This window comes from Callorhinchus milii, unplaced genomic scaffold (assembly GCF_018977255.1).
Source record: "Callorhinchus milii isolate IMCB2004 unplaced genomic scaffold, IMCB_Cmil_1.0 Scaffold3, whole genome shotgun sequence".
Lineage (NCBI taxonomy): Eukaryota > Metazoa > Chordata > Chondrichthyes > Chimaeriformes > Callorhinchidae > Callorhinchus > Callorhinchus milii.
In genome coordinates, this window is record NW_024704744.1 from 38,011,103 (window position 1) to 38,026,285 (window position 15,183).

At 39.5% G+C, this 15,183-nt stretch overlaps 1 protein-coding gene across 4 annotated transcripts in view; it reads left to right on the plus strand.

Moving 5' to 3' along the window:
- The window catches only part of LOC103182206 (ATG5 autophagy related 5 homolog (S. cerevisiae)), a 166,017-nt gene that overhangs the window by 68,371 nt on the left and 82,463 nt on the right, over positions 1–15,183 (plus strand). For 3 of the 4 annotated variants that reach the window (XM_007899121.2, XM_042332876.1, XM_007899119.1), the window contains exon 8: positions 4,513–7,122. The exons of the other annotated variant lie outside the window; for it this stretch is intronic. In XM_007899121.2, coding sequence (XP_007897312.1) covers positions 4,513–4,649 — 137 coding nt within the window. In that variant the 3' untranslated portion in view covers positions 4,650–7,122. Of the gene's footprint in view, positions 1–4,512; positions 7,123–15,183 lie in introns of those variants that run through there. 4 annotated transcript variants of the gene reach the window in all.

The following is a 15,183-nucleotide window of genomic DNA, read 5'->3' on the forward strand; positions in this document are numbered from 1 at the left end:
ACCTGTCCTAGCTGGAAGCACAATACACCAGCTTTCGATGCTATCTAGTTGGCTTTCTGTGCTAAAACAAAATAGTGAACTCACTTGATATCAACAATGCTTCCTGTGCATAGTACCCGTGTGCAGTATGCAGGAAATGAGTAGCACATACATTGATGTGAATGGTGATTTAATAACCCAGGAGACAAACATTTTTTACACGTTGCTTACAATTCAGCTGGTGAGAAATTGGGTGTAGACGATTGTGTTTTCCTGTAGTTCATCCATTGTTTTTTTCACACTAAATTTTCTCTGTCCATCTCCCTTTATGGTAGTTGACTCCTTTTTTTCTTTTATTTGGATACAGTTCTGCAAGATAACAGCACTTACACTTCCTTACCAAGTAACAATTCTTGCCACCCTTACTTTCATGAAGTTTTTTTTGTCTGATTCGTATTTTTCTCGCATGCTCCTGAGATTCAGCACAAGGTCTGTCTAACTGCAAGGTGGTGCATCTGTGTTAACTTGGATCAATCTCCTATTTGCTTCACTGTTTCACGGGCTCCACACCCCCAGAGAGTTGAGTTTAAGTTCCTCGTCTTCACTTTTAAAGCCCTTCACAGTCTTGCGCCTCCCTACCTTTGTGACTCACTAAAACATTACCATCCTGCCCGTTCCCTCTGCCTCGTCCCTTCCTTGCCTCCTTCAAGGTTCATCTCAAGACCTTCCTCTTTGACCGCGCCTTTGGTCACCCCACCTCCACTTCCAACCCTTCTTGGCCCCCATCACACTGGAAGGTCTCAGACGTCCTCCCGACGTGAAAGGCGCTCTATAAATGCAATCTTGTTGTTGTTGTTGTTGTTGACTGCAACCTCCAACTCAGGTGCAAACCCTTGACTGTCCAGTGCCTTGGGATGTCCTCCCAACATGAAAGGTGATATATAAATGCAATTACATTTTTTTAAAACATGCAATGATTTTTAAACTGTTTTATAAGGAGAAAAATTTGGAAATTCGCTTCTAACTCCACACCCATCCTATTACAAATGAATAATTCTTGCATTTGGTATAGCATCTTATTGTGTCAAAACATCTCAAAGCACTTCAAAGTTTTTGCTGTAAATCATTGGGATTATGTATTTGTAGACTAACACAGCAGCCAATTTACAGCAGTGGCCCGTAAACAGCCATGAAGTGAATTACCAATTTTATTTGAGAGATTGTTGACCAGGATACCAGGAGAAACTCCCTTTATTTTTGAATAATGCTATGGGATCTTTATCGTCCAATTGAACAGACAGACGGGACCTTGGTGCAACATCTCGTCTGAAGGATGGCACCTCTGACAATTGAGCATTCCCCCCAGTATACATTGAAGTGTAATATCTGTTTATCAGATGAGATGTTGCTCAGGGGGACGCTAAAGAACTTTTGATACAAAAAATGAAGTTGACAAATATAGTATTTGTTGATTCTTTTTTCGTAAATATTTTTAAAGTGTTCCCACCACTCAAGTTTTTTTTAACACTTCCTCTAAACTTACTATTTCTTGGCCTTGAGCATCAGCTGGCATCTCGGACTTTGCTCACATGACAATTATTTATGTGTGATGGTGAGTTTCAGTAAACTATTTGGCCATTGGGCCTCATCCTCACTTTCAAGGCCCCCCATGTCGTTGCCTCCTCCTACCTCTCTGACCTGCTAACCCTCTATCAATCTGTCCGTTCCCTCCGTTCAGCAGGCTCCAACCTGCTCCATGTCTCCCGCCTGACCCGCCCTACCATCAGCGGCTGGGCTTTCCGCTTCTCTGCCCCCACCATTTGGAATTCCATCCCACAATCCTTTTGTCTTGCTCCCTCCCTCAAGCTCGATTCAAGACCCTCTTTTTCAATTGTGCCTTCAGCCGCCCTCCAGCTCTCTGGGACGACCTCCCGACGTGAAAGGCGCTTTGCAAGTGTAATTTTGTTGTTGTTGTAGGTGTAGATCATCTCAAGACTGCTGTAATATCTTGGCTGCCTCCTTTGATTCCACAGTACACGCTAGCTTGGTTTCGATCCAAATGTAATCTTGTTGTTGTGTTCTGAAAGGCCCTATACCAAATGCAAGGATTATTATTTTTATTCCTATTTAGATCTGGCTTAGAAACACTCTTTGAAGATGCCTATAGTGCCTATAGTGACTTCTCCCTCCTTCCTCTCTTGCTCTGCATCTAACACCATGTGAAGCGCTTCGAGATGTAATCTTCCGTGAAGAGTGTTGAATAAATGCAAGTTGTTATATCTGACACAAAAAAGTGCTTAATTTTTCATAATGTACACAAACTATATAAAACTGCTCCCATCTTATAGAGTTATAGAACCTGTAGTTTTCTTGTGCTTAAAAACTGCGCTTACTGTAGTAAACATTTTGTAAGAACATATATATTCATTGTAATATATTGCCTAAGACTGTCTTTCAAATTTTAAAAAAAGTCAGTTGTTGCCTTTGTGCTGCTTGGGAATACCTTGGGATGTTCTCCTGACGTCAAAGGCTCTAATCAAATGTAATTTGTCGGTGCTGTGGATCAGACCATATAAGCTAAATTTTACGAATCTATTTTTATTTGAACTATAAAAACCAAATCATGACTTTTTAAGTTAAATTGTACTCATTATTTGCTTGCAATCAATAAAAACAGTATTGACAAACTGTGCAACAAGGTACCATTATTGATGATAAAGGTTATTGTTCTCCTCTTGCCTTACAATGCTGTGGAGTTGACACCAAAACTATTTTTTTTGCTGATCCAGTATAAATCTAAAAGGCATCTAGGATAACATAGGCCTTTAACTAGTTGACCTTTTGAAAGAAGAAAAGAGAAAGTAGTATTTATTTTTAATGCATCGTATGCAGACCTGCACTAAAGCTATCCTTGTAAAATTTGATACAAATTTCTTTAATGTGTACCCTGTTGGGGGTTTGCATTTTTATGATAAACAACACTCCATTCTGTTCGTTATCACAGGATGAAAGCTCTTGAACTTTGTATATAGATTTTACTGCTACATCATGTACTGCTCGTAAGATTGAGATCTCATTCACCAGGAAACATTAGGCCAAGTTTTCTTTCAAGATTAATTGCCCTTTTAAATTGAGTGTTTGATGTCTCCCTTTGGTGTATCCTGACTGGTTAATCCTCTTTTGACCTGACCCACTGGCTATTACTGCAATTGCTATGGCAAAATCTTTCACCCTGATGTATGCGCTGAAGACGTCAGCCTGTGGTTTTTGTGTAGATGGATTCAATTAAATAGATGTTTACTGATGAATAGAATAAAGGTTAAGGATTTGTCAGACCTAAACAAACTGTCCAGACTTTTAAGTCAGCTATATGGATTGTCTGGTATTCTGTTTTCAATTTACCAGTAATTTTGAAGAATATATAAGGGAAAACATTTTGGGCAAGTCTCGACTCCTGCCCTAAACATTTTTCTGTGTTCAATTTGTGACATTTCTTATGAGTTCAGCTTTTCCATTAGTAAGAATTGGAAAGCTTGAGATTCCAATTGCACCTTCTGCCCCTCACTGACCAAAAAGTCCATACATGGACAGATCTTCCTCTGCCATAGTATTTGTATTTACTGATTTTTTTTTTGTGCGAAAGTTGATATTATGAGTTGGTACATGTGGTACCTATACACAGGAGCACAATAACTGCTGACCTAAGATAACATTGTATTGCAAGCATTTCAAGCACCACAAAAAATGCAAGGATTATAATTTCTAAAATTACTATGAAGCTCAGGTTAATTGCAAAATTATATTTTCTTGCTATTAGGTTAAGCAGTATACAGCAGTATTGTGCAATGTTTCATTATGCAGTTTAACATGGTTCAATGCAAGTGTAGATGGGGCATGACTTAGTTTCTATGAAGGAGTAGTGCACATATTTTTCATTTCTGTAATGTGTTTTGCATGTGATGTTTCCCACATCTTGCTATATTGTTCTTACAAATACAGTCAGTCACTGCAGTTCACTTATAGTAAATCCTGTGACGCCTTTTAAATGTAAGGATTATATTTATATGTATATTATGTATAATTAGGAGTAAAGGTCACATTTTCAATTAATAATGTATAATGATGCTTAATCCTGGAGAATATAATGTCAAAACACACTTAGTCTGAGTGCCCTAGTATCCAAATCTACTGTCTTGATGACTAGGTAATGCAAATATTAGGAAAATCTTAGGTCTAATATTTCACCTGGTAAACCATTTTGACTTTAAATTTAAGATTGCACAGAATTCTTAAATTCAGTCTTAATTTGGAAGTCAGTTTTCTGCAGTTCTGAAAAATAGACAGGGTCCAAATTAAACCTGAAATTAAAATGTTTCTTCAATCCTGCATGAGCGTACTTTTTAGGTCAAAGACTAGGTGGAAAATAGAGCTTAGCTTGTGCATTCTGGATGGCATGTGTTGCATTTTTCTGTATTTTAAGTGGATATTTATATTTAACCCTATGTGTTTTTATTTTGTTTGTGCTTTCAATAGATGAGGAGAAACCATATCAAGTTCTGATTCATGGGATTGAGCCAATGCTGGAGACACCATTACAGTGGCTCAGCGAGCATCTGAGCTACCCAGACAATTTCCTGCATATTAGTATCAATCACCTGTCTAGAGACTGAGAAAGCAGGGAACTCACAGATAGTAAAAAGCAAACCGCCCCCTCACTGGACTTGCCAGAGCAGTTATATCTACTTCCATTGAACCTGCCGGAAGCAACCCGACCAGAAAAAAACTCGCTGCTGCAAGCCAAACAGAAAGAAAGATCCTAAAATCAGATATGGGGCTGGTCCTAGTTTGCATCACTGCTACAATTCTGCTGTCGTCATAAAACCTCACTTGCGACATGAAAGACTTCTCAAGACCACTTTGTCTCATGTTTCTTGTAAAACAGTGAATGTGTTATTTTCTAAGACGACAGGCAGTGGAAACATGCAATGTTTGATTTGTCCTCCTGATTAACAAATAAACGAGGGTATTTCCAAAAGTGACCATGACTTAATTAGAGAATGAGAGAATGGAAAAAATAGGTTTATGCTTAGCAAAGGACTATCCTGTCTTGCAGGAAATCAAGTAGCATGTGAAGATGCTAGCAAGAATTCTATAGAAATATCTGTCTTTGTTTTGCTACTCTCTTTCCTTGGAATTTACACATCTTCCTCAGCCATATGTTCTAGTTAGAAGGCTGTAAACTCCAGCATGCTGTGTATATGTTCTGTTGTTTGAGATTACAAAGCAAACCCAAAATTATATTCATCAAAGGATGCACAAACAGGAAATCAAACATTTTACTTGTTGATGAATATGTAAACATGGAAAATTATGGTTATGTACCAGACATAAATTCTGAATTTTAAAAACGTTAGTTGAAGCATTTGTTTTCTATTTCTAGATGTGAATAAAAATTCCATAACTGTGATTATCAGATTGCACACCATTTTCAAAGCATGCTGTTTCACTGTTTTACATTTCTATGGGTATACACCAATCAGGTTTTATCATAATCATGCATTTTAGGCATCTTTTTGCATCCTTGCAGTAAACAATGCAGTGTTTCTGATTTGCATATTTACATGTGCAGATGGCTGAAATGACTTGTGGATTAAGTACAGGTGGAATCGTTGTTTGCTAAATGCCCCCTTTTAAGGAGATTTTATGGGACAGTGTAGCTTCAGTTTGTAGTTAATGGCTCTGAGTGCTGATAAGATCGACTAGGAAATTGCTGTACATGATTACAGTGGAACCAAAAGTGAACCAAATATCTTTCCCGTGGCTGCACCCAAACATTGTGGCTAAAGAGTAGTTTCAGCGGGGAAAATGGCAAGGGGTGATTTACTATAGCAGACTGAGATTACACATCAAAGACTCAGAAACGCTTTCACAAAACCAATTATTAAATAAAGCTCGTCATGAAAAATATCCACTGTATTTTGTTTTTGCTATAAATCAGATTGTTAGCCTTTAATCCTAATTTAGTTACAGTGTGCATACCAGAGGTATGTAGGATATTGTAGCAGTACTGGCTGTAGGAAAACCTATTATAGAAGTTCAAAAATGCATTTTGGACTTCCAACACATCAAAATGGTGCGTTAAACTTCAACACGATTGTAATACTATTTGTGCAGATGTTCAGAGAAGAAAAGAGATGTTCAGAGAAGAAGAGCAAGCCAAACTCCTAAGAGAAATATTAAAGGACAGTTATAGAAAAGATAAATTGAAAGCTCAGCAGTAAGTTAACCATCTCCTATGGGAGATTCATAACTCACAGAGAAAGGTAAGTTATAATTGTCTTTTGTAGAAGCGAAAGAACAACTGGACTTGCTGTCACTGGAGAGCTAGCCATTTATGGGATCGAATAGTTCCTGAAATATGAATATAAATCCTAAATTTGGAGTGTTCCACGTGCCTAACAATTACATATTAATTCATCATGTTTTTATTTTCCAGTTGTGTGATTTATTACTCCACTGGCCAGTGAAAATCTGGTCTTTTTAAGGAGGGCTGTAAACTTGTCAACCAATTCACCATTTCAAATGGATGTTTGCAGGACTCATTTAATGTACTGTATGTTTGCCGCAACATTCAGAGGAAGCCGCTCTGTACTAAAACACCTGCTTGAGATCTTAAATACCATTTTACCCCTTGAGATCTTAAAGCTGTTTGCTTTATATTTGAAAAGGGATTGACACTCATAGAATTTTAACTTTTGGTTTAATAGTTATATAACATGCTGAATGAAATTAGTCAAAAAAGTCAGGAATACACTTTCCCTGAATTTTTGATACAGGAAAAGATTCCTGTATAATTTGGGTTGGTTGTATCTTAGCTATTCCTACCACTATCCATTTGTGGTTTACATGAGGAAATTAGTTAAAGCAATATTGTGTTTCCTTTGTGGCACTGGTCAAGGTACAATAAGTAGAAGCTTGTCCAAATGTTGTACAAATGCTTATCAGTGAACCTAATTGTCTAATACATGCGTGGAAGATAATGTGCAGTTCTTGTGATACTTTGGTATTGTTAACTTTTAATTATGCTGCAAAACTAGTTATTTTGATAATAAAAAAAGACTCAAGCCTGGCCTTTTACTTAAATTTTTCAATGTTCATGTCATTTTTTTAAAAAAACATTTCAACAGCATTACGTCTAATCTCTCTAGCTGTCCTGCACAGAGTTAATTAAAAATAAATGAAATTTGTTCCGATCAAAAGTTCCAATCTTCAATTTAATGCAACCTATTTAAATAAACAGAAGTGGTTTCGAAAATCCTCTCTAGATCAGAGTGCTTTTACACATTGGCTGAAGGACAAAACATGCTCTAGTAGTGAGCACTTTTGAGTGTCAGGTATTTACCTCATAGATATATTCCATGTCGTCATTGTTTTATTTTTCTGTTCTACGTAGTTAGAAATCCCATTTGAACTTCCTTGTAGAGAAAGTCAAAATGATACTCTCTGGTGACAGGCCAAGGGGAATTGTGTATGTATGTTACTTGCAGTTAGTCACTTTATTTGTACTGTTCAGAGTAAATTCTCCTCCTTCTATCCCCCTCCCCACCCCCCCCACCCCAATCCTTAGTGAACTCTGATGCTATCAAGTCTCTACTGTGATTCCCTGGAGAATTGCTTAACCACTGTTAATGAAAAGCATCTCTTAATATCTTCCGAGCACTGATTTCCACTTTAGCCTTATGGGTCTATTACAGGACACATTTGTAGTCAGTCGGAAAGTGTCAGTAGATATTCAAAGGATAATTATTGCAGTCAAATGTCAGTGATGTACCTGTATTTTTCTTGAAAAACAGTTTTGCCTATTTCGCCAGTTCACCCATCCCAATTATGTTTGATAAGTTAGTTGTTTTCCTTATTATTATAGAAACTGTCTGTGTCCCACTTCTCAGATCCCAATATTGCACACACTTCCAAGGACATTCAGCCTTTGTCAATACAATTCCTAGAGGATACGTGAGAGGAGTGCGAGGTGACTTACCTTCTGATTTCCTCTCTGGTAAAATCTGATCTCTGAGAAATACATGTTTGAATGGAGTAATACCTTTCACATGTAACATTCAAGTTTTAAAAGTACAAGACAAGGTAGTCTTTCAGGACGTGATTAACGTGCAGCTCATCTGGCAAATATAGCCAATTGTCTCAGTGCAGTATATTTTTCCAGTAAGATCCCCTCTTCCTACCATGTGGCTCTACAGTCACAATAATCTTCATCAGTGTTGTAAAGGGACAGGAGAGGACCAGACTGCTCATCTTAAAACACTTCACAAGACACAAGATTTAATGTAAAATAAAGAAATTCAAGAGAACTAACACAGTAACTTGAATTTCTTAAAAGATATTCAGGCAAGTAAAATATGTTAGGTTAAATTAGAAGCCTCCAACATACAAAGTCACAACACATTACAGTAGATCCTGTGAAACACTTTGCAATGTCCTCCTGACACGAAAGATACTAAATCAAATGCTATATCTTTATTCACAGTTGGGGGGGGGGGGAGTAAATGAGTCTCTTTGGAGCTGAGCTGGCTTCACAGTAAAATGCCTTGACAACAGTATGTTGGAATCAAGCCAACCCTCTGTGGTGGTAGTTGGGTTCCTGAGCCAGACAGGACAATTGTCATGGTATCTTCAACATCTGCCTCAATAACATGCAGACAGGATCATAATTTAATGTCTCATCTGAAGAAGAGTAATAGTAGTACAGTAGAGTACAAAATTAAGTGCTCCACAGCGCTGGTCAGCCAGAGTTTCGGTCCTGGATTATGCGTTAAAGTCCCAGTGTGAGGCTTGAGTTTGTAACCTTTTGATCTGCAACAACTTGCATTTCTATAGAGTCTTCAGCCAGGGTAGCATCTCAGAGTGCTTAAAGAGCTGAGAGTGCTACCTACTGAGCCAAGCTAAGATCTAAATAATATAAGGTTCTCTCATAGAGTACGAAGACAGGTAAGTTGTCATGATTCATATACTGTGAACTGCACTATCAATATGAACATTGAAACAGACAAAACTGGTTTCTTCTGTACAATGTCTTTACTAGTAAATCTATTGACTCACAAAACAAACAAGAAATAGGTTTCAAATCTTGACACTGAAGGAGAGTGTGGGAAGTTGGAAAATTTGAGACGACGCCCAAATAAGCAAAAGTACACCGATGGAAATTTATCATAGATCTTGCAGAACTCTCATCTTTCTTAACTGAATATATAGAATTGTGTCTCTGATTGCTGGAAGCTATGTGTATTGTTGGCGGGAAGCAGATCTATCAACCATATCACTGGGGTGTGCCCAGAGATGAAAGACTTTGGGGCAGAAGTTGTACACTTTTTAGCAAAACTGGTCAACCTCAAACTGCCTGTTGATCCAGTTCATTGCTTGCTAAGGTTGGCAGTTCATTTCAGTTTCACAGTGTAGCTGTTAGAGTGTAGAATCAAGATAACTGCTTTGCGCAATTGGCTGCCACGTTTTGCCCACAAATATACGGTCAATTCAATATTCTGTGAAGCCCGTTGAGAAGTCTAGAAGACGTGAAAAGCGCTATATCAAATGGAAGGATTATTATATACCTTTACTCACTCAACTGTGTGTCTTTTTGCTTGGCAACAGAATGATTGCTCTCAATAGCTCTCCTACCTTTTGTACTCTACAAGAAATGTTTTAGAAGGGATAAGATAGGGTAACCTTTAGCATATTACTCAACTTGCTTCACAAGATCTCTGGTTTTTTGGCATCTTTTATTTTTCTGAAACTCGGTCTAGAAGTACAATATTACTCTACTAGTTTTATAACAAATAAAATAATATATTGCTTACAGAGTGTACAGCTGGCAATACTCGTTTGAGAGACACATGCACTGTCTTCCCTTTCTTTTCACGCTGCCTTTTAATTATCAATGAATTCTGCAGACCAGCAAGGTAAGCTGAACCTGTTATTAGACTGGGCCCTAAATTGCAAGTTGCATTTGCAAATATCTTAGATGTATTGTGATCAGTCATGGAGAAAGATGACTAATACTGCTGCACTGGTCACCTACTTCCCACCGCACCTTCTCCTTTTCACCCTCTAATGGCGAGAATGACAATGAGTCTTCCATTTAGAAAGACAGCTGGAAATTGTTACACGATTGTAATTTCAACTAATAGTGGATGTCAGCAGTTTCACTGCCTAGAATGAGTGCTTTGTCGGAAGAGTCAAAGGCCCCTGAATAGCTGCAAGATGTTTAAACTATAATTTAAAAACTACTTAAAAGCAATAGTAGCACAGATTAGCTCTGTGGAAACACCTTGTTTTAGAAACAGTCACAAACAAATACACAGCAAATTGTGGCTAAGATTTACACTGAAGGGTCTTTTTTGTGTGCAAAAGTGACATAAATCCTCCCGACATGAAAGGCACTATACAAATGCAATTTGTTGTAGTTGTTTTTGGAATCAGCTGGGGATGCTTCAGCAATGACAAACATCTCACTCATCTAGCCCTGATGGGTGCTGAGAGATTTTCCAAGGCCAAATGAATGCTTTAACAACTGGTTCAACAATTGATGCTTTACTCTGCGCTCATAGCTTTGCAATCAAAGAAGTCCAGATAACTCCGATGTCTGGAAAAGAATTATGAACTGGACGACCATGGTAGGATGTGTATCCATAGAACACAAGGAGGCCATTCAGCCCATTGAGCCTATTTCATCTTTTTATTAGATTTGATCAGAATTTATACCCAATGCCTCACCATAGAACCATAAACTTTACAGCCCGTAATATATGTGCTGCCACTTTGAGACATCAATCATTTCAATCCCATTTGCTTTTTCCCCATAGCCCTGTAAATTACTAATTTTGCATAACCAACTTTCCCTCTTGAAAGCTAATCTGGATTCTACCTCTACCACTGCAGCTGGTAGAACTTACCATATCTTAGAAACCCTCCCCTTTTAAAAAAAATCCTCCTATTCTCCCTTTTGCTCCTTCAGACTCCCTATAGTCACTGATTCACTGACCAGATTAAATGTTTTTACCTATCTACTTTATCAAAACTTGTACCAGGTCTCCTCTCAACCGATTCACTGAAAATATGTCTAGTCCCTCCAGTCTCAGCTCATAATCAAATCATCCTTGGTATCATCCTAGAACATCTCCATTTGGATTGATATAAGATGATAGGGTCCATCTACACCAGCTCTTGTGTCATTGACCTAAATATGGAGATCTACCTTATTATCCTTGCATTTGATTTTGTGCCTTTCACGTTGTTAAGATATCTCAAAGACCTTCATAGGATATAATAATAATAATCTTTGCATTTGATATAGCGCTTTGTCATGTCTTCAAGACGTCTCAAAGAGCTTCACAGGATATACAGTAAAGTGAATTAACATTATATTATTTGGGCAAAACGTGGCAGCCAATTGCACACAGCAGAGACCCACAAGCATTCGTGGATTGAAGTGACCAATTTATTATTTTAAAAAAAAAAATTTTTTGTGGCAATTCGCACAGCAATGTCGCACAGCAATGTCGCACAAACACCCATGGAATGAATGATCAATTTTATTTGTGGATTGTTGGTCAGGATACCGTGAAAACCTCCCTTTTTTTGAATAATGCCATGGGGGTCTTTAATATCCACTTGAACAGGCAGATGGACCTCGGTTTAACGTCTCATCTAAAGGACAGCATTTCTGACAATGTGGCACTGCACTGGTGTGTTAGTTTTTAGTCTATGTGATTCTAAGTCCCGATGTGGGACTTGAACCTGACTCAGAGTCAAGAGTGCTACCACTGTGTCAGGCTGGAATATCAGTGATAAGTAATAGATTTCAGTATATTTCAGTATTAGCCTGAGTTCACATATAGTACAATTTACAAATATATAGTGCTTTTCACACTGGGAGAACTTCTCAAACCACTTCACAGATGGGGAGGGAGCTGAGAAGGGTGGGAAAGATGACTGAAGTCACAGTCAAAGCGGTATGTTTGTCGTTCCTTAAAAGAGGAGACGGAGGGAACAAGTCAGAGGGACTCGGGGATGGGATTTCAGAGAGGAAAATAAAGAGGGGAGAATATCAGTAATTGATAAGGGGGGAGGGTCAACAGCATTTTGGAGAAGAGACCATTGTATGCCACTGGGTGGTGCAATATATCAGAGACTGATGCAGTTCTTCACTTGGACACCACCTTGTCTACAATTTCTCCTCTACCGATTCCCCATGTAATGAATGCCCAATCTCAGCTTTGTTGAAAGGTGAGGTGCAGAACTTCCCTTTTGGGAGGGAAGGAAAACCAGAGAGCAATCAACATGCAGCACTCTTGACTAACTCCATGCAATCAGTTTAGTGTGAAAATAGCGTAGGCTGTCATTTGTCGGCTTATTAAGTAAGGGAATGGCGCCCAGCATGCCTAAATACATGTCAATTAGATCAGTGTGGCACTCTCACCTCTGAGTCAGAACAGAACATTGTAGGTTCTAAGCCGCATGATGGGATTTTGAGCTCAGAAAGTCTAGGTTGACACTCGTATACAGTGCTGGAGGGGTGTTGTGTTGGAGGTTTCGTCTTTTGGATGCGATGTTAAATCAGGGCCCCATCTTGCCTGTTAAAGTGGAGGTTAAAAATTCATTGGCACTATTTGAAAAGAGAAGAGAGATTCTCTTTTACTCCGCCAATCAACTAACAACCGGGTTCCTACTTACTGCTGGGTAAACAGAGGAGTGTGGAGTAAGGAAACTTGCCCAACGTTTTGCCCTGCCGGGAATCAAACCCAGGTCCTCTTGCTTGCGAGGCGAGTGCTCTAACCACTGAGCTACAGGACTCATGTAGATCAAACAATCACAAGATTGCTTTGGATCAAGAAGGTTCTTCAGTCCATTTGATCTGATACTTCCAAAATATTCACCCTACAGTCTTCCCATCCAAGAAGGGACCTTCCCACTGAAGAGCCCTAGCTTGCTAATCATTGCTCAAAACCAGGACCAATAGAAAAGTATGTGAATCTTTGGCCAAAATTGCGGGGAAATTTTTGACAAATTTTGCAGAAAATGTTGGGGAGTTGGTTGGTGTTATTGAGATACATTTTACTGCCAACCTACATTTTTTCACTGTAATGATAACAACTAAGCATGAGGAAATGTCACATATTAGATTGTTGCAAAAAAAATATTAATTGCTTCTTTAACAAAAACTGTGGTCTTTTTTTGGGGGGTGGGGGGAGGTGAAGGAGGGCCACCAATGAGGCTAAGGGAGCTCTCAGCGCCGAGCGCCGCAAACAGACACAGAGAGAGACACACACATGCAGACCCAGAAAGACACACACTCACACAGACAGAGATACTCATAGACACAGAGCGAGACACACACTCACAGACACAGAGAGAGACACACACACCAAAAGACACAGTGAGAGAGAAACACACATTCAGAGACACAGAGAGAGACACAAGCATACAGAGAAAGATACACACTCACAGATACAGAGAGAGATGCACACTCATATAGAGACACTCACAAACAACAACAACAAAATTACATTTGTATAGCGCCTTTCACGTTGGGAGGATGTCCCAAGGTGCTGGGCAATCAGTGTTTCGGACCCGAGCTGAGGGTTGGAGGGAAGGAGGGTGATCGAAGGCACGGTCGAAGAGGAGGGTCTTGAGATGGGTCTTGAAGGAGGCAAGGGAGGGGGTGAGGTGGAGAGAAACATAGAGAGACACACACAGGCACAAACACACAGAGAGGCAGACACAGACATACTCACAAACAGAGAGAGTTACACACCGACACACACGGACACTGACAACTGCATGTAGAGAGACATACACACAGGCAATCATACACACTCACAATCACAACAGCGGGGCCTCTGTGTGAAGCCCATTTGCCGCTAGCGTTGCACCACGCTTGTGCGTTCGGAGTTCCCCCCCCCCCCCAATCACAGTGACGTCAGGTAAACAGCTGGGAGGCCTGCGGGCCAGAAACTGCATTTACAGGGGGTTTATAGCGGGTGAAGGTGTCCAGTGGATTCTGCGGAAAAAGTGCTGCTGCACTTTTTTATTGGCCCAGCTCATACCTCATTCCTCTAATCAATGATATGTCAGAAATTCATCAAACAAGTACAGCCTACACAACCTCTGGTGTGTGTATGAAATAGGAAAAAAACAGAGAGAGATACACACTCACAGACAGAGAGCAACACTCCTCCTGTAGCCTCGGTGGTGCCCCTCCTTCCCCACCCCCCCAAAAAAAAGGCCACACAGTTTTTGTTAAAGAAGCAATTCATATTTTTTTGCAACAGTGGAGTATATTTGCTGTTTTATGTGCAGAAAAGAAAACATGGATAAAAGGCATATAGTCCAATTCTGTGGCCTATTTTTCTGTTCTCTTCCTTTCTATTTCACATTTTCCTCTTTTTTCTTGATCTTTCCTACTACTGCATCACTGTAAATCTTTGTGACCTGAGATTTTTACCCAGTTCATTGTACAATATTTTCTTTTTTATAGTTTCCAGCTCCTGACAACATACTAATCTACTGAACAACAACAATAACATGCAGGATAGCATCACAGAGCATTGAACAGTAGTGGAGTTGAACACTCGCAAGACTTACTAAATTCATATTGCATTGCAAATGCATGCACAGGATAGTCATTAAAGGGTGAAATTCATAACATTTCACAACAGATTTGATGTGATAACTAGGTTTGTTTACACCCACACATCAGTCTGCTTGGCATCACAATGCAATTAGATTGTAAATTCCCAATCTGACCACTCAGGTCAACCCAAAGAAAATGAGATTAACACTTCCCACCGCTTTTTCCGAAAACCCCCCATTTTCTCTGGACAAGGAGAAGAAAGTCAGACATGGTTCTTGCTCTCGATCACTGTTCGCTGATCACTGGCTGGCATGTCTGACTATCATATGCAGACAGGATGGGGCTTGGCTGTGACGTTTCCCACATTCAAATAGTCTGGCACCATCCAATTTGTCACTTCACCCGTGAAGAATGGGCATGCGTGAGATCGTGCAGCTTGAGGCCAGTGGGAGCTGTTTCCTGGAAAGAAGGAGGAGGAGGAGGCGGAGGGAGGAAACTGAAAATTCGGCAATTCACACAATTCAGTATCCCCAGGAAGCTGAGATCAGGATTCAGTTAGT